General features: G+C 40.9%; 1 protein-coding gene across 4 annotated transcripts in view; it reads right to left on the bottom strand.

Moving 5' to 3' along the window:
* The window catches only part of JADE2 (jade family PHD finger 2), a 245,191-nt gene that overhangs the window by 11,606 nt on the left and 215,252 nt on the right, over positions 1–18,333 (bottom strand). For 3 of the 4 annotated variants that reach the window (XM_054976016.1, XM_054976017.1, XM_054976015.1), the window contains exon 11: positions 2,914–3,042. The exons of the other annotated variant lie outside the window; for it this stretch is intronic. In XM_054976016.1, coding sequence (XP_054831991.1) covers positions 2,914–3,042 — 129 coding nt within the window. The remainder of the gene's footprint in view (positions 1–2,913; positions 3,043–18,333) is intronic. 4 annotated transcript variants of the gene reach the window in all.

Genomic DNA, 18,333 nt, shown 5'->3' with positions numbered 1-18,333 from the left:
AGAGATGGACCCTGACCTGGATGGCTCGGGCTAGCCCCATCTCATCAGATCTCGGAAATTAAGCAGGGTCAGCAGCACTCATTAGAACTCAGAAGGGAGACCACCAAGGAAGTCCAGTATTGCTATTCACAGGCAGGCAATGGCAAATCACCTCTGAAGTCTCTTGCCTTGAAAACTCAGCTGTGATTTGGTGGCACTTTACATGCACACACAGAGTGGACAGAGATAACTTTTTCTTCCTCTCTCAAAACATTAGGACTTGAGGACATCCAATGAAGTTTATGGGCAGTAGATTCAAGATGGACAAATGGAAATACTTTTTTACACGAGCAATTAAAATGTAGAATTCGTTGCCAGAGGATGTACCACAAGCATATACAACTTTAAAAGGGGATTACACAGATAATAATAAATAACATTCGATTTATATACTGCTCTTCAGGACAACTTAACACCCACTCAAAGCGGTTTACAAAGTGTGTTATTATTATCCTCATGACAATCACTTTGTGAGGTGGGTGAGGCTGAGAGAGCTCTAGAAGAGCTATGACTGACCCAAGGTCACCCAGCTGTCTTCAAGCAGAGGAGAGAGGAATCAAACCCGGCTATCCGATTACAGTACACCAAACTGGCTCTCATTTGTGGAGGATACGTCTATCAGTGGCTACTGGACATGGTGACTGAAGGGAACCACCACAAAGGCAGTAAACCTCTGAATACCAGTGCCAGGAGGCAACATCAAGGGACGGCCTTGGCCTCTATGCCCTATTGATGGTTCTCAATAGTAACTGGGTGGCCACTGTGTGAAATAGGATGCTGGACCTCTGGTTTGATCCAGCAGGGCTCTTCTTATGTTCTTAAAAGCTTAAAGGAAGGTATTTAAAAACCATCATTGATCAATATATCTAATTCTCAGCCTGGCTAAAATTTGGAGATTGTCGCGGTAAACAAACAAGACGGATTTTTCTACAAACCTGAAAAATGCCCAAGGTTTGCAAAAAAATCTGAATTTAAAAATAATACATTGCAGAGGGATGTCTTTGTGTTAAACCCTCCCAAGAATGACAGAAGCAGCACTTTACGATACAAATGCCCCCTGTAGCCATTGCCTGGCAACCAAAACAGTTTTGTCAGCATTCCTTTCTTGGTTTCTGTCAGTAAAAGGATGGGGGAGGGAGCAGGGCTATTTTGGCCTTGAGTGAAGACTTATTAGGGCCAGCAACCACCAAGCAACTTGCTGTCACATGACTTGTAGGACTCACTGTTCAACAGTAATCAGCCACAATAGCCAGTATGGAGCAGTGATAAGAGTTTCAAACTAAGAGCCTGAATCGCCATTCTGGTGTGGAAACTCACTGGGTGACCATGAGACAGTTAGATATTCTCAGCTTAATTTACTTTATAGGCAGGAGCAGATTGGCTATTAAGAGGATCAGGACACCTTCCAGCAGGCCAATGCCCGTGCCCCCAAGCAGGGCTGAGCTAGCTCTGTGACAGAAGGGTTGAGTCTGGTTTGCAAAGCCCTGTGCAAGGAAAGGGCGGTTGTGGTGCCTGGCTCACGAAAGCCCCGTGCAAGGCAGGGGAGGCAGTACCAGGTCTGCACAAGGTGAAACAGGGGAGAAATCACCTAGGCTGCCTAAGCCATGTGCAACGTGTGGCAAAGGAGGCAGCACTCTACCCACCCAAGCCCTGTGCAAGGTGAGGGGGCACCCAGCTTGGCCTGTGTGAGGAGAGGGAGATGGCAGTGGCGTCTGGCTTGACCCACATGACCCACATGAGGCGAGAAATGTGGCAGCACCCAAGCCCAGCATGGTAAGAAAAGCAGCAACAAGCCAACTGGTTAGGCAAACTGCCTCTTCCTTTCTCCCTACCTCCCTCTCCTCTTTGGGAGGAAGGTGAAAGACTGTCTCTTCCTCTCCCCCTCTTTCCCACCCAGGGTAAGCAGGGTGAGGGGCGCATTTCCAGGGTTTTTCTCTCCCAGTCCACCTCTGCTTACAGGATTGTTTTGAGGATAACATGATTTTAACTGCTTTGAGTTCTCATTGTGGAGAAATGAAATAAATAATAAATATCCCTGAAGACAGGGGCAGATAAAAGGTGGGTGGGTGGGTGGGTGGGAAGAAGAAAAGGAACCAGGGAAGGGTGAGGACATGGAGGTTGCCAGAAGGCGGGCAAGAGGAAATAATGTGGGGATGGTGATACAGGAGAAAATGAGATGCCTCTTGCAAGTTCCTCACTGTACATCTGAGCCTGGCCTGGTGACTGGTACCGTGCAACTAGGCCATAGTTTTTCTGGGTAGAGTCTACCAGGGAGAGGGAAGGAGGGAAAATTGAAGATGGGGGACACAGAAAGATAGGTTGGCTGGTTGGTGGGAAGGAGATAATGAGGCAGGAAAAGGGGAGAGAATATGGGGGCTTTCAGGGAAGAAAAAAAGGAAACAGTGAAGGAGAAGGATATGCCTCCCTCAAGTGCTTGCGGGTTTCCTGTTTCTGCTTACAGAATGCCGATCACATCGGTCTTTAGCATCCCTCCCTCCTCCTGAACCCTTTCCTTTATATTACAAAAATGTATTAGGCCTTTTTAAGGTCTTTTGTTCACCCTAAAACATGCACTCCTCCCTCCTTATTCCCCTTGGTGAAGCAGAGTATTCATATTCTCTCTCCCATTCACACCAAGGACAGAAAGTGTCCTACTGGTGTTAGGTGAGGACTGCTGCAAATATAGTGCAGAAGGATTTTTAAAATAACTTGAAATAATGTGAATAAAGTATAGGTAGGATTGGGATATGCGACTATTCTTACTGTAATGTTTTTAGCTATGAATGTTGTACTCTGCAACTCACAAAGGGGATCATTTGTAGTGTTTTTAGTGCTCCACAGAATCTGAAGGTTCAGTTTTGATACAAAACTTACCCAGCTGTTGCAGCACCAACTCATTCCCTGATTTCCTTTTTTCTTTCTTCTCTGGACTGTTTTTCCTATCATCTCTTCCTTTTCTTTTTGGGTCACTTCTTTTCCCCTTTGTTCTCTTCCCAGTTTGCTCTATACAATTTTTTTAAAAAGCAAATCTCATTAATTACCCATTAAATTAGTAACACAATCACAGGTAAAATTTAAAACTTACAAGAGATACAAAGAAGAAACACTGCAGATCCTTGAGGAAGTTTTACAATGGCAAGTGGTACAGTATGGCTGCAATCATAAGAACACTTTCCTGGAAGTAAGCCCCAATGAATAAAATGGGACTTACTTCGAACTAGACCTGCTTAGTATGGCTTTCTTAATGCATAGAGCCTATGCATGCTTAGTAGCTCACAGAAAACAGAAGAGCGTTCTTTTAATTAGCAGGAGGTGTAGGCTGCTAATTTGGTTCATCAGTATACTCAGTATACTGTATCAGTATACTATTTAATACTGGAATTCTTGGATTACAGACAAATGAGGTTCATGTCATATTGGCTAAAATGTCAGTGTTCTTAGCAGGGTTGTGAACTGTCTGCAACTTGAAGTTGTGTCCTTCAGGCATATTTGTTGGCAGCAGCCTTGACAATTTATAAGAAGCTTGGTTCAGTAGAGCTTTACAGTACCGTCCAAGTCTGATGATATACAGCACTTGCTTAACTAATCCCATTCAAAAGATCTAGAGCAACATTAGCGTATGATTAAACATTTATTGGACACAGGTTTGAGGCATCAAGGACCAAGCAAAGCAGATGGCGTATTCTACAAAATTTCACATATGAATGCAGTCAAATGTGGAATAGGTCCAGATGCCTGGACTTGGTTTGATCCCTCTGACAACTATATGTAGACCAACCACAATGAAGTACCTCTAAACACGATCATACAAAAATCTGAAAAGCCACCACACCCTTGCAAAACGTCTAGCCAAAATTGAATTTCATGTAGAGGTAGTTGAACAGGAAAGCATTTGGTAACTGTAGTTCTGGGACATAATTTTGAGTATTATTTGGGAAAGTAGTCAGATTAATACAAAATAATTTAAATTAGATCATCCATGGGATTTATTTCTCTTGGGTGAAATGGCTATTATAAAGACATACTGTAAGGTTTTGCATGTAACATATATAATTTGGATTTTATTTCTGGTTGCTAATGTGGGTTTTTAAAGTATTTGTCACTGTGGGCCTCTGAGGAAAGAAGGAAGGGGCTGGATAGGCGAATGGAGTCTTCTCTGACTGGACAGTAGTTGTACTCTACAGGGCAGAGTGAACTGCAGTTTTTAGTCAGAGGGCTGAAGGAAAAGTTTTTAGTTTGTCTTTGGGTGTCTCTCCAAGACAGGATTCTGACTAAACCAGACAAACTGTGTGGAAACCTGAAAGGGGTTTTATTCCAGCTAAGTCAGACAAAGAGTGTGTGCACCTGGGTCATTCTGAGTCATTCATTAGAGAGATCATTCTATCTAGGTCAGGAAGCTGTGTGGAAATACCTGAGTGTATCGATGCCTGTGTGGATGAAATGAGTTTTTTTTCTGTATGGGAATATACCTTCAAGAAGCTATAATTATTTTTGAAATCACCAAGCTTAAGAACTATTCTGAAACGAATATGCTTATCAAAACTCTGTAACCATCACACGTATGTTCTTATAAATCAATTCTACTGTTGGTTAAGAAAAATAGATCCCCTTTTTACCTCACAGCCAGTCTCACACCCTGACTGTTCTTTCATACTACCATCTATAACAATTCTTCCTATAGTACCAGTTAAACTGGGGAAGTCTAAAGATGAAAGACTTTGTTGGCAATGAAAACCTTTTGAGGGAGTCAGGGAGGTAGCAATATAGATCACTAGGGTTCCCAGGTCCCTCTCCCTTCCGGCTGGGAGGGTAGGGTCCCTGGTGCTTACCTCGTGTTGGGCATGTGGTTGCTCTTCATGCACGTGCTTTGCATGCACATACCCTGGGGCTGTGACATCACTTCTGGAGGTGACGTCACTGCATCAGACACGTGACTGCTCCTGCGTGCTGCATGGGACTGATTCAGCCTATTTGGGGCCCAAATTGGCCCCAAACCAAGTGCTGGAATGCTCCCTCAGTCAGTGCAATGACATCGCTTCCAGAAGTGACATAACTGTGCCCCCAGGGAGCATGCTCACATCACGTGTTCCCTGGGTACCTGCCGGTGGTGGGCAACCTCTGGGGGGCTTGCTACCTCCCATTGATCAGTGGGTGATCGGTGGTTGAGGGGGCAAATCCCCAGGAGTTTGCCCACCACTGGCAGGCACCTGGGAACCCTAAGAGAAGGTGTTCTTGAGGTAAATTAGAGGACACCTGAAGCTCTGTTTGGAGGAAAAATAAGTGTTGGTTGTTACCTCCTGAGGCATAAGTTTATGATAATGTAAAGAGGAGTTGAATTAAAGGTCCAAATGCAAAAGTTTTGAAAAAATCATGATATGTACTGTATTCAGAATACTGTAGTTTTGTATTACCAGAGGAACTACTATAAGCTTTTAATGTATTTATAAGGAGACTGAGAGCCAAGCTACAAGTGATGCCTGACACAGGTTGGACACTTGTCAGCTTCCCTCAAGTTTTGATGGGAAATGTAGGCATCTTGGTCTTGCAGCTTGGCTCTCCGACTGCTGTCCAATAGATTTTTCAACTGTCACTTGTACAACATTCTGCCAAGCTGCCTACATTTCCCATCAAAACTTGAGGGAAACTGACAAGTGTCCAACCTGTGTCAAGCATCACTTGTAGCTTGGCTCTGAGTGTTCTGTTGTCTCAGTGAAGTCACACATGAAGTTACTTTATATCCAATCATACCACTGGTCTGTCAAGGTCAGTATTGTCTACGCTAACTGATAGCAGTTCTCCAGGAACTCAGTTAGAGATCTTTCCTATCGGCTACTAAGTGATCAATTTAACTAGAGTTGCTGAGGGTTGTACTTGGGAGCTTTTTCATGCAAAGCAGATGCCCTTTTATTGCAAAGCATATGCTTTTTTAAAGAGTAAACTTTGAATGTAAATTTTTGTGCAGCTAGGAGTGTATTTATTTAGAGGATTTATTAATCTACTTTCTCTTCAATGGGGCCCTAAATTGACTTACCAAAAATATCAAAACAATTGAAATAAACAAATAAATATACTGGAAAACAAAAACAAAATGTACAGAAAATATCCTAGACTCGTCTGGTATCCACTAGGGTGGTCCATCAAGGGCACAAGCTGTGAACCATGGGCTAAGAGCCAAGGGCCTTTAGGTTCTTGCCCTTAAGCTCATGCCAAAAGGCTCAAACATGTGGCCACTCCAAGATATTACGTTTATGCAACTGGAGTGAGGCAGAAGTTTAGCATCCATCTTCCCATGATTCCTTCCTCTGCTGAAAGAGCCTCTGGCCATGTATTATGGTGCCACAGGGGCATATGAAAAAAATGTGTATAGGATACATAGTGGTAGGTATATCAACAGCATTACAGGCATACAAACCTGCCACGTAGTCTTTTTCTGTTTTCATGTTATGGTGGTGGTAGGCAGCAGTTGGTTAAGTTACTCACTGTTAGATATTTTTTTTGCTAGTGAAGTACCTCTAATTTATTTACGTTATTTATAATCTGCCTTTGTCACAGAGACTCATGGTGAATTACACAGTGTGAGTTAGTACAGTCAATTTCAAGGACATTTCAATAAACAATGTAATAGGGTCTATGAATGCACATTTGCAAAATTTTAAAATCAGCAGAAATCCCATATAGGGTTGAAGAAATGCATAAACAATTCTAAGACTGAGCATAAACAACTCTAAGACTGATACATTAAACAATCCAGGGGGATCATACCCAAAGCAACAGATAGCACACAGTAGTAAAGTCCGAGGTCCCTCCCTATCCCTCTATTGATGCATTCCTCTGAGACCACTTTCTTATAGTATAGCCCTCCTATCCGAGTAAAAAAGCCCTCTTAAATATTGCAATTTTGCATCATTTGCGGAAAGCCAGGACAGTGGAAGCTTTCCTGACCTCTTCTGGTAGGCTGCACCATAAGGTGGGGGACCACTACACCTGTATAGGCAGCTGCTGATTTTGCCCATGTGCAACTATTTTTCAGAGACAGAACTACCAAAAGCAAAATAAAAGAGTCACCCTGTGGTACATATCAATAGGTCATACTGTTACAAAGCTATTTTAAATCTGCAGAACTAGTTGCTGCTAGAGAAAGAAAAATGAGATTGACGGGCTATTGGCCTAAACCAATTACGGTTTTTTGTAGCTACTTAATAAACCACAATGATTGTTTTATAAAGGATTTACATTCCCAGGCATGCCAATCAAAGATTTTTCTCTTTCAAGCACTGAACTGGCTTTCAGGAAGAAAGAAAACTAAAATTGATGTTTGCTCAATTCCTGCCAGCTAACTGAAGAAGGACAGACACATTTTTCACTTGACTTAACAAATAAAATATATGGCTTTGTTTAGACGGTGCAATGCTTCCAAACAGCAATATAAATGTTACCCTTTCTGAAAAGGAAGCCTGTCAAAAACAACAGCTGCATTTCAAAGCCTGACAGTTAGGGGTTTACTTTTCAGTTCACAGAAGACAGATAGATAGAAAAGTTATGCTTTTAAACTGCCAGCTCCTTCCAGCCTTAAGAAGTATTGCTTGCTGAAATGATTATTCATCAGTGAATAAACCATCAAGCTCAACTTTATGAAGAGAACTTTCCAAAATCTGTCAAACATGATTCCACCATGGGTTTGCTCATTAGCTGACACGGCAAAGAGTAATTAATAGCTATAGTGAGCCAGTGATAAATAAGACTGATAGTTCCCCTATTGTGCAAAGAGAAAATGAAATGGGGAAGAAAGAAATCCTGGGTCAGTCTGAATACCAGCATTCTACTGGGAAAGGATGCAGTTCCATGTTAATGATATGCAAACGATATTGTATTATCCAAGACAGTGATTCTGTAAGATGTGGCATGTATTCTTCTGAATTCAGTAAGTGCTAGGGATGCTCACCCAGTTTCCAAAGGCTACTAGCAGGATGTAGGCTTGCAATTCTAAACAATGCCAACCTGGCAGAGTGAAAATCCATGTAAGAACTACTTAACGATTGTGATTGCATTGTGTTGTCTAACTGACCAAAATAATAAGTAAACAACCTCCTTCCCTTGCGTCCAGGAAGAAAGCACAGACATAAAAGTCTTATGAGGTACACTGAGCAACATATGTCCCACGCTATACCTTCTTCCAAACCCCTAGCTGCTATCAGGATCCCCATTTTATGGGGGCTGGCAGTGGCTCATTTGTTCCTTATTCATTTTTTTCTTGTTCTCAGAGTCAAAACTGGTTAATTTCATGAGACTAGACCTGGGATCTGAACATAGCAGTCTATACTTGTGTGGCTACGTTCCCCACCCCGGTTAGAGAGAGGACTTAAATTTTTTTTCTCTCTCTTAGTTTGGGACGGACACCAGCCCCATGGTTCACCATGGAGCTGGCTGACTTAAAGAGGGTTGGAAGACGTTCAGAAAGGCGCTGGCGAAAAACTCGCACAGAAGCAGATAGAACATGCTACAGAACCCACCTATGAAGCAGAAATGAAAGTGGTAAAGAAATGTTATTTTTCGGCAACTATTGTGTCACCTAGTTCATGACCATCTCAATTGTTTAAGATATCCAGACGCCTCCTAACCCCTAAATCTGAACCTTTACAGTCCCAAGAACAGATAGCTCCGAGGCCTTTGCTAAGTTTTTTGCTGATAAAATAGCACGAATATGCTCTGATCTAGCTGCTAGTTGCAATGCAAACGAGATTGAAGAAATACTTAATACACCATCCAGCTTACATTTGGACTGCCTTGAACCAATCACAATGACAGATCTTAACAGGATCTTGATGTCTATGAAAGCCACTGCGTGTGTGCTCGATCCTTGCCCATCCTGGCTGTTAACATCAAGTAAGGACCACATAAGTGAACCACTGAGGTCTATTGTAAATCAATTGCTAACTCAGGGCAGCTTTTCCCAGCAGCTCAAACAGGCAGTTGTCCATCCGCTACTTAAAAAACCATCCCTAGACAAAAATGATGTGGCCAATTATCGCCCAGTCTCTAATCTGCCCTTTCTGGGCAAAGTGATTGAGAGAGCAGTAGCTGACCAACCCCAGACCTTTTTGGATCTCTAGTGCTCTGGACTCTTTCCAGTCAGGTTTCAGACCAGGGCATGGGACAGAGACAGCACTAGTAGCATTAGTGGATGATCTCCGTCTGAATATAGACAAAGGCCATGCCTCCTTATTGCTTCTATTGGATCTATCTGTAGCTTTTGATAAGTAGACCATGCCATCCTGTTGCACTTAGAAACAGAAGTGGGCATCAAAGGGTGTGTCCTGGACTGGTTTAAATCATTTCTCTTGGAGTGGACTCAAAGGATTGCCATTGGAGATCACCTATCTCCAGAATGGAAACTATCTTGTGGGGTTCCGCAGGGTGCAATCTTATCTATCACGTTATTCAACCTCTACATAAAGCCTTTAGAAGAACTAATTCTCAGCTATGGAGTTGGATGTCATCAATATGCAGATGACGCCCAACTTCATATCTCGCTATCCAGGTCCTCACAGGATGCAGTAGAAATCTTAGATCGCTGCCTGACAGGCGTAGTGAAATGGTTGAAAAACAACAAATTGAAATTGAACCCAGACAAGACTGAAGTGATGCTTGTTGGGAAGGCAGAGATCTTGAAGGACATTGTACTTCCAACTTTTGATGGAGTTTGTCTGACCCTTGCAGACTCAGTTAAGAGCCTAGGGGTTATACAGGATCCAGCGTTATTACTAGAAAAACAAGTTAAGGCAGCTGCAAAAAACGCTTACTACAGTCTCACTCTAGCCTAGAAGATGGCTTCTTATCTTGACACGACTGACCTGGCCACTTGGATCCATGTTGCACATCAGTTATCGTGCTTAGTTCAAGGTATTGGGTTATTACATACAAAGATCTTCATGGCTTTGGTCTGGCATACCTATGGGACTGCCTCCCTCCCTATGTTCCTTCACAGCAGCTTCGCTCATCTGAACAGGGTCTCTTGCAGGTGCCAGGCTGCACACGAGTGAAGTCAGCAGCAGCCTGTACATGAGCTTTCTCTGTGGTGGCCCCTATCCTGTGGAATGACATGCCTGAGGAAGTCAGAAGAGCCCCCACTCTCCTGGCTTTTTGTAAACGATGCAAAATTGAACTTTTTACTCAAATGGGAGGGCTGTATTGTAGGGACGGGGTCTCAGATGCTTCGCTAATAAGTTAGGGACCATAGACTTCATCACTATATTGCCTTACATATTATCTGCTGCTTTAAATATGTACTCCTATACCCAGGGGTGAAGTGAGGGAAGCCCCTACAAGTTTCATGGGTCCCCACTTGTATAAATATAATTTCTGCCCTGTTCTTATTACTGACACAGAACAGAGAAAATACTAGCTACATTAGGTTTAAACTACATTGTTAACCAACTTTTATTTTATGTTGGAAGACTTTTTTCTATATATTAAAATTAATTTGCTTTACCCTCATCTTGTACGCTTTGTTAATTACAACAAACAAACCAAACCCATCTTGTCACAGACTGACTACCTAGATTTATGTTTTTAAAAGAAGCTTTAATTCTATGGATCCCAGAATGGTACAAACAGGAGACTATTTGGCTTTTAGAGTCTTCCCAATCTGTCTCTAGTCTACAACTCTGCCCATCTATTTGGATTTAGCAGCTAAAATAAGCCTCAGGCCTCATATATTTTTTCTCCCGTCTTCTAAAAGGATTCATTTAGCAATGGGCCCTGGGTGTGAAGTATCCATATGTGGGAGACATTCTGGAATGCAATCACTTTTATAAACTCTTTCAGTGTTACATTTTTCATACAGGACCATTCTGACTGAGTAAGGTAACACTGGAAGCAGGCAGTCCTTAGTAGTTGGCAATCCCTGTCTTTCAGAATTATATGAATATATCACTTATTATTTGTACATAGGACAAGCCGAAAAAATTTCCATAACTTCATCTTTCTAGAGCCAGACTTCCAAAGCGACCACAAGTGACAATAAAAAAGGCCACTTTAAGCACATTTCCAAGAAAGATTTGTTTTGGAAGCAAAGTCTTCTGGGCTACTGATCAAACAGAATGAAATGTATCTCATGCATTTTTGGAGGTTATTTAATAACCTCTGCAACCACTGGGATTACAGAATGATGTGCAAAAATTTAACTCCCAGTGAAAGAGCTATTATTTATCCAAACACATTGTAAATATGAAAATGATTTTTATAGGTCTACACAGTGAATGCCAACACAGGCAGCTATGTATCTGAAACAACTTCTTAGATAAGTCTCAAGGGGAAAAAGTGGGGAACTCATTCAGTCTGATCTGTATGTCACTTAAACAAAAGCTTTAATGGAGTTACCTATATTTTTAAAAAGGGGAGGCCAGAATCTAGCTTCTAAGAACAAAGATATAGTCTTGGGACTGGGTCCACAGTTTCTAGTAAAACTGCAATTTCCTCTTGAATCACAGGATTGATATTTGTGACTTGATCCTGTTTCCACATATGTTGCTGGCAAACCTTCACTTGGCTTAACAGAATTCCAGAGGGAGCTTCTTTTGTGTCAAATGGATCCCTTGCTAGAACAATCTCTTTTGCAGAAGTTTGCATTGCTGTAGTTGAGCAGTCAAACCTTAGCTTAAACTGAAACAGAAAAAACAACTCTGCTCCAGTCAGCTCAAAGCCTATAAAAGCTAAACTGGCAAATATGAACCATTTGGCATAGGCTACAAACTTTTTTTTAAAAAAAGAAGACACCTGCACCAGAACATCCTCAATGATTATGAAGCTGGCATGGAAGCTGCCTTGCGAATCTAATGTATGGCTGCAATATTCTTCTTGATGGTCTGCTTTGGCAGAAATAACCACTACATTAGCTGGCGGGGACAATCTTTCCCAACCATTCACACAACAGCTACACAACAGACTTTTAATCCAAATGTGGTTTATAAAAAACAAAACAAAACTGAGTTTATCTGAAATCCAAAGGCTATCATCAAAACCAGCTCCAATTTCACTATTCATCAACTGCATACAATACTGTGTGTACTCTTTTTAAAAAACCAAGCCAAAATTTAAAAGAACAGAAGCTCCAAAATAAATTCTATAACCCAGACAGGGAGGGTCAATAGCTGGAAGAGTCACAGATAGAATGAGGAAGTCTTCCCTGACTATGTGTATCCAGGAGAATCTGGAGCAGGATGAATAGGATAAACAGGAGCTGCGGAACTCCCTAGCTTCCAAACTGAGATATTCATTAGTAATTCTGACACATCCCATATATAAAGCATCTTAGAGTGCATTAAATACACAATAAATATTGAAGGAATATTCTGGCTGCTGCTCAGCAATCTGACTACACATAATTGTACTTCACATAATACCTGTAGAGCGTCTACTATCTAAGATTCTCAAAGATCTTTATTTGTACTTTATCAATGATTGCTGAAGCACATAATAACAGCAGCCTTTACCTGTAGGTAGCTACATTTTGAGTCTGTAATGGTAACAGCTGGAGATGACTCAAGTTTATGCTATTAACCATTAGGAAAGAAAGGAAACGGGTAGATAGCATCGAACCTCAGACAAATAAAAGTAGTACCTTGTAGCAAACACCACAGAAGTACAACATATGCACAAGCTGAAGTGTGCCACACATGGTATCTCGCAATGATATGTCTATAATACCAACTCTGCCTACTAAAAATAGAGGTTTATTTTATTTATTTAAAACATTTTATGCTGCCTTTCTACCCATTTTAGGATCCCCCAAAATTATACTAGCTTGCACACAGAAATATAAAGGTGCAGATCTTCTAATCTTACAAAGCCTGTTTCATTTTGAACAAAAACTCCAACTCTCTAAATTAATTATTCCAAAGAACTGAAAACTGGAGTAAGCGTAAACATTATGTATGGAATTAAATTATGTTCCACTGGAAGAGAAAAGAACATAAGAACACTGATCTGGATCAAGGTCCTTCTAGGCCAACATTCTGTTTCCATATGAGCTCAGCCAGATGCCTGTGGGAAATACACATGCAAGGCGTGATGGCTTCTCTTGTAATTTGTCTGCAGCATCTGATATTCAGTGTGTCAAGAAAGCAGCCTCTTTTAGCTGGTTTCTTTGCTGACAAAACTTTGGTTCAGGCTTTTGAACTAGTCAGGCCGCAAGAGAAATCCCTGGAAACTTACTGAAACTTCAAGCTAGTTGTTCCCGGAGAAATCACCTTAGAGATGGTGTTCACAGCCCCAGGTGCGGATGAGATCATTAAGATCAGAGACCATCAAGGCCAGGAACAGAAGAGGAAAGTTCATCCCCTTCATTCCATTTCATTAGTGCTGAGGAAGGGGGGGGGGGCTCCTAGTTGCTCTGGATGCAAATGTGTCTCAGCTGCAGAAACAGGGTCATGTGATTTAGCAACACTGACTGAACCTTCAGGATTAGACCATGTTGCGGGTGCCATGGCATATGACTTTCAGTTTGTTCTCTGCTCTTAGTTCAGCTCTGTGTGTAGCTCTTGACTAAGCTCTTGACCTAAGCTACACCAGTTTAATGTAATGGTTAAGAGTAGCAGGACTCTAATCTGGAGAACAGGGTTGATTCCCCACTCCTCCACTTAAAGCCAGCTGGGTGACCATGGGTCAGTCACAGCTCTCCGGAGCTCTCTCAGCCCCACCTACCTCATAGGTGGGGCTATGACGAAGAGAACTGTGATTCTCGAAAGCTTATGCTGAAGTAAAGTTAGTTAGTCTTAAAGGTGCTACTGGACTCTTTTCAATTTTGCTACTACAGACTAACATGGCTAACTCCTCTGGATCTACCTCATAGGGCAATTTTCGTGGGGATAATAATAACATACTTTGTAAACCGCTGAGAGGGCATTAAGTTGTCCTGAAGAGCGGTATATAAATTGAATGGCAGCCTGTTCGTTCTTGGACATTTTGGGTCTACAGAGGAAGACTGAGACCCTGGAGTTCAGTTTTGTACTTGTGTGGTTTGTCCTGACAAGGTATCATTTGGAATATTAGGTAACAAAAGCCTGTTAAATATTTAATCTAGCTATTTAGAACTGTGTAGAAGCCTGAGAGGCTAATTCTGTCTAAGTTAGAAAAACTGTGTGTGCACCTGGGTCAGTCTGTGTGTATCTGAGAGATTATTCTATCTAGGTATTCTATCAAGGTCAGGCAAGCTGTGGGGAAAGGCCTGAATGAAACTATGTCTGTGTGGACAAGTGAGTACATTTAGTTAGTGAAGACTTGTATGGAAAATTAGTCTGTGTATGTATCTTTAAGAAGATATAATTATTTTGAAACCACCAAGCTTATGAACTATTCTGAAACCAATATGATTATCAAAACTCTGCAACCATCACTCTTATGTAATTATAAATAAATTCTACTTTTGTTTAAAAAAATCTTTTTTTTACTTCACAACCTCCGTCACGTGCTGACCATTTTGTAAAAATTATCAGCTGTAACAAGCCTTCCTATATTATCAGTTAAACAGAGGAGGTCTGAGGTGAAAGCCTTTAGTGGCAGAAAAAAACGTTTGGGATGCAGCAACATATAGGTCACACAAACAAAAAAGGAAGATGTTTGCCAGGTAAAAGTGTGAGTAAAGCAGAGAACATTTGAAGCTTGGTTTGCATGGTTATGACCAGAACTCTCCTGAGGTAAAAGTTTAAGATAACGTGAGGAGCTGGACTGAAGATCCAAAGGCAGTGATACATTTACAACAGCAGTTATGTGATAATGCTATATTTCTAACTACGTTATATTATGTAACAAACTTAAATGAAAACCTTTCCTCTTAAATGTGTTAAATAAAAATAGTCTGGCTAGCAAAGTAGCACTGGCACAGAAAATACTGTTGTGAACAGGTCATTATGCTTTTATCTTGTATGCATTTAGGATCATGCCACAGACCTGTTGCTACTACCCTTGTACTTCATGGCCTTTGGGCTCCACTGTTTACAATGTTTTTTCTTTGTTCTGATGTACATACCCACCAATTAACACTTCATGCATCTGATAAAGTAGGTTCTAATCAACAAAGATGTCTGTCACAATAAATCTGTTATTCTTTAAGATGTTTCAAGTTGTTTTTGCTCCAACAGAGCAACATTTTCAGAACTTCAAAATTTTTCAGTTGAATCTGTAGTTTAGTTCAAGGATTTTTTTTTCTTTTTTCACTTGTCTATGTATTGCTAGTGTGTCTTCTTTTTATGTTTGTTGTCTATGGCTTTTATGTTATTGTTTATAGTTTAAATAATGAAAAACTCTACAAAAAAAGAATCTTTTCAGTTGAAAGGAGAAAAATTATTCATGTATGTACAGTGATCAAATGACATTATCTGCATACGTCTTTTGTATTCATGATCATGTACCAGGATATTTTGAGCCACTGATTTTCAGTGCACACATTCTGACCCACAAAATTCAAGTCCAGGAAAAACTCTGAGCTGAAGAGAATGCAGTCCAGACAGTCCTAAAGGAACCTCAATCACATGATGGCTTCTAAGGTGGCGCCAAAGCCACAAACACAACAACTGACTGAGAACTCTGCCAAACAGCCAGATGCTCCTTCTAGAGAAAATGTTATATAGCTTTGATTTTTCAGTCCTGTGCTCTTCTTGCAAAAAGAAGGAAAAAAGAAAAAGAAATGTGTAAGATGCAGACTTAACAACTACATACTTTTGAATGCCCAGTCATGTGTGAAAAAAATCTACTAAGTCTATGTTTATTTTTTTAAAAACCAAACTGTTCTGTGCATTCACTGTAAGACACTCCCTATTAATTTATACAGCAAATGAATTTACAGATAAAGCTAAAAGCACAGAGAAGAAAAAGATTACCCGCCAGTAGTTTAACCTTTGTTCCTTAACAGAACCAGAGGCAGTTGCCAAGAAGCCAATGCAACTGCTAGTAAACTTGCCAATGAAACAGGTGCTGACATTAAAAATCCGTAACATCTAGAGCTCTAGGCCAAGATTAGCAATAACAATCACAAGAAGGGAAAAGCATACTTCTGCAAGATGATTGCATTGCAGATAAGGATGATTAAAAATAATGGGTTGTATTCTGTTGATTTTCTGCTGGAAGAAGTGGATCTTTTTCTGCCTTCCTGTTACCCTGGAAGCTTTCTGTGACCCCCATAAATGCATTTCTGAGCATCAGAGGAGCCTCACAGTCAAAATGCCACAAGGCTTGAGGGACTGCTGTGAGGAGGGGAACTGGGCAAGACTGTCACTTCTTCCTCTTCTGTCAGCAGACTGTCCACAGGGTGCAACCCAGTGTTTAACAATCAACTACTGCGGTGTTTCTAGCATATATCCTACCTGCACATGATCTACAACCCCTTGGTACAGGAACAACAGAAGGCACAACATCAGAGTCTCATGTACACTATGAAATTAAGGGGGTTGCCCTAATGTCTCTGTAGCATTGAGAGGATTATTTAGTATGTGTTCAGAAAGTACCTTGTTGTCTATGACAAACAGGGGTTGGCACCATTTTCTCCATTAACAGATGGGAGACGAGGCACAACTTCTGATCTAATTCTCTTTTGGAACAGCTGCAGCTTCTCAAATGTGGATAAACTAAGCCTTTGGTAGTTATTTGCAGATTGTTTCGGAGCAATCTCTCCAAAGTTAATGGTACTCATTTGGAAGTTAAAGAAAGGAGTTACAAATGACTAATATGAGAAAGTGTGAGTGGTAATATTCCATAATATCAAAAGATGTTTTGTAAACGTGACTGTTTAGAATAAAAGGACTTCTTTCTCATATTTTACTGAAATTGGTTCCATATTTTTTGAAGTCAATCCTCCTGCTCATTCTGTATTAGAGACCAGGCAGACCTCTACAAATAGGATAAACTAAGCTTTTGGTAGTTATTTGCAGATTGTTTCGGAGCAATCTCTCCAAAGTTAATGGTACTCATTTGAAAGTTAAAGAAAGGAGTTACAAATGACTAATATGAGAAAGTTTGAGTGGTAATACTCCATAATATCAAAAGATGTTTTGTAAATGTGCCTGTTTAGAAAAAAAGGACTTCTTTCTCATCATACTTTACTGAAATTGGTTCCACATTTTTTGAAGTCAATCCCCCTGCCCGTTCTGTATTAGAGACCAGGCAGACCTCTACAAATAGGCCTATGAGACAAGAAGTTACAGGGATGAATGCATGATCATTACTTGTTTAAAGATGTAATATTCAATAACATCACTAGGTAATATAGGGTTTAATTTTATCCAGGGCCTAGCAGAGCTTAGAATAACTTATTTTCAGTGTCGTGGCCATGTCCTGGAAATACAAGGTGCCCTTCAGACAGACCTGCAAGACATCAGGGAATAAAAATCATGCTACAAAGACAATGTCTTGATTTTCACTACTGAAAAACCTTGTTGCCATCACTGAAGTTTTATACTATTTTTCCAAAATTTTAGGTGATCTGGCAAGACATGACTGCATTCTCCCAATGCATTCCTTCTGTCAAACAGCACAAGTAAATATTCCCCTCTCCCAAGGGGCTCATTTAAATAACAAAGGCTAGTTGACTGATCAACAGACACACTCTCATTTAGGAAAATTATATCTTTAATCCAGGAGGGATTTGAGGTCTAGTTACTCATTGTGCAACCCGGGGCAGGTGAACACGGTCCAAATGGTCAGCACTGCTGAGACAAGCCCTAATATGATATTCAAACTCAAACGGGGGAAGGAGAGATGGGGAAAAACCACATATTATACTCGAGTTCTGTGACTTAATCTCTGCTATAGAGGTAGTCTTTTTACTCTAAAAGACAGGCATGAATATAATAGGCAAGGTGGGGGCTTAACTTTTTTTACTCATGCTATTTCCCCCACCTAAATTGTTCTCTTCCAGCTTCAATTAGCCACAGCAGATAAATAAGACTGCCAAAGGCAGGGTCACTGCCTTTTTCCCCTTTCCATGCTGCAGCATGGTATGTATGGGAGTGTGTGTGGCTGAGAAAACTGCTGAAAGGAAGTTAAACCCATCTTTCCTCGTACTGAAGTTATGATCCAGTTGGGAGCAATCCTAAGCAGCTGTACTCAGAAGTAACTCCCATGTTCCTCACTGCTGTTTGCTCCTAGGAAAGTATCCTTAGTTTTGCATCTGATAAGGACTTTCCATGTCTATCAACTAAGACTAACAGTGCAATCCTATGCAGAATTACACCAGTCTAAGCCCATTGAAGTCAATGGCCTTAGACTGGAGTAACTCTCCATAGGATTGCACTGTAAATACTA

The sequence above is a fragment of the Eublepharis macularius genome, chromosome 4, assembly GCF_028583425.1.
Source record: "Eublepharis macularius isolate TG4126 chromosome 4, MPM_Emac_v1.0, whole genome shotgun sequence".
In the NCBI taxonomy this organism is placed as follows: Eukaryota; Metazoa; Chordata; class Lepidosauria; order Squamata; family Eublepharidae; genus Eublepharis; species Eublepharis macularius.
This window is presented reverse-complemented; position numbering and strand designations above follow the sequence as displayed.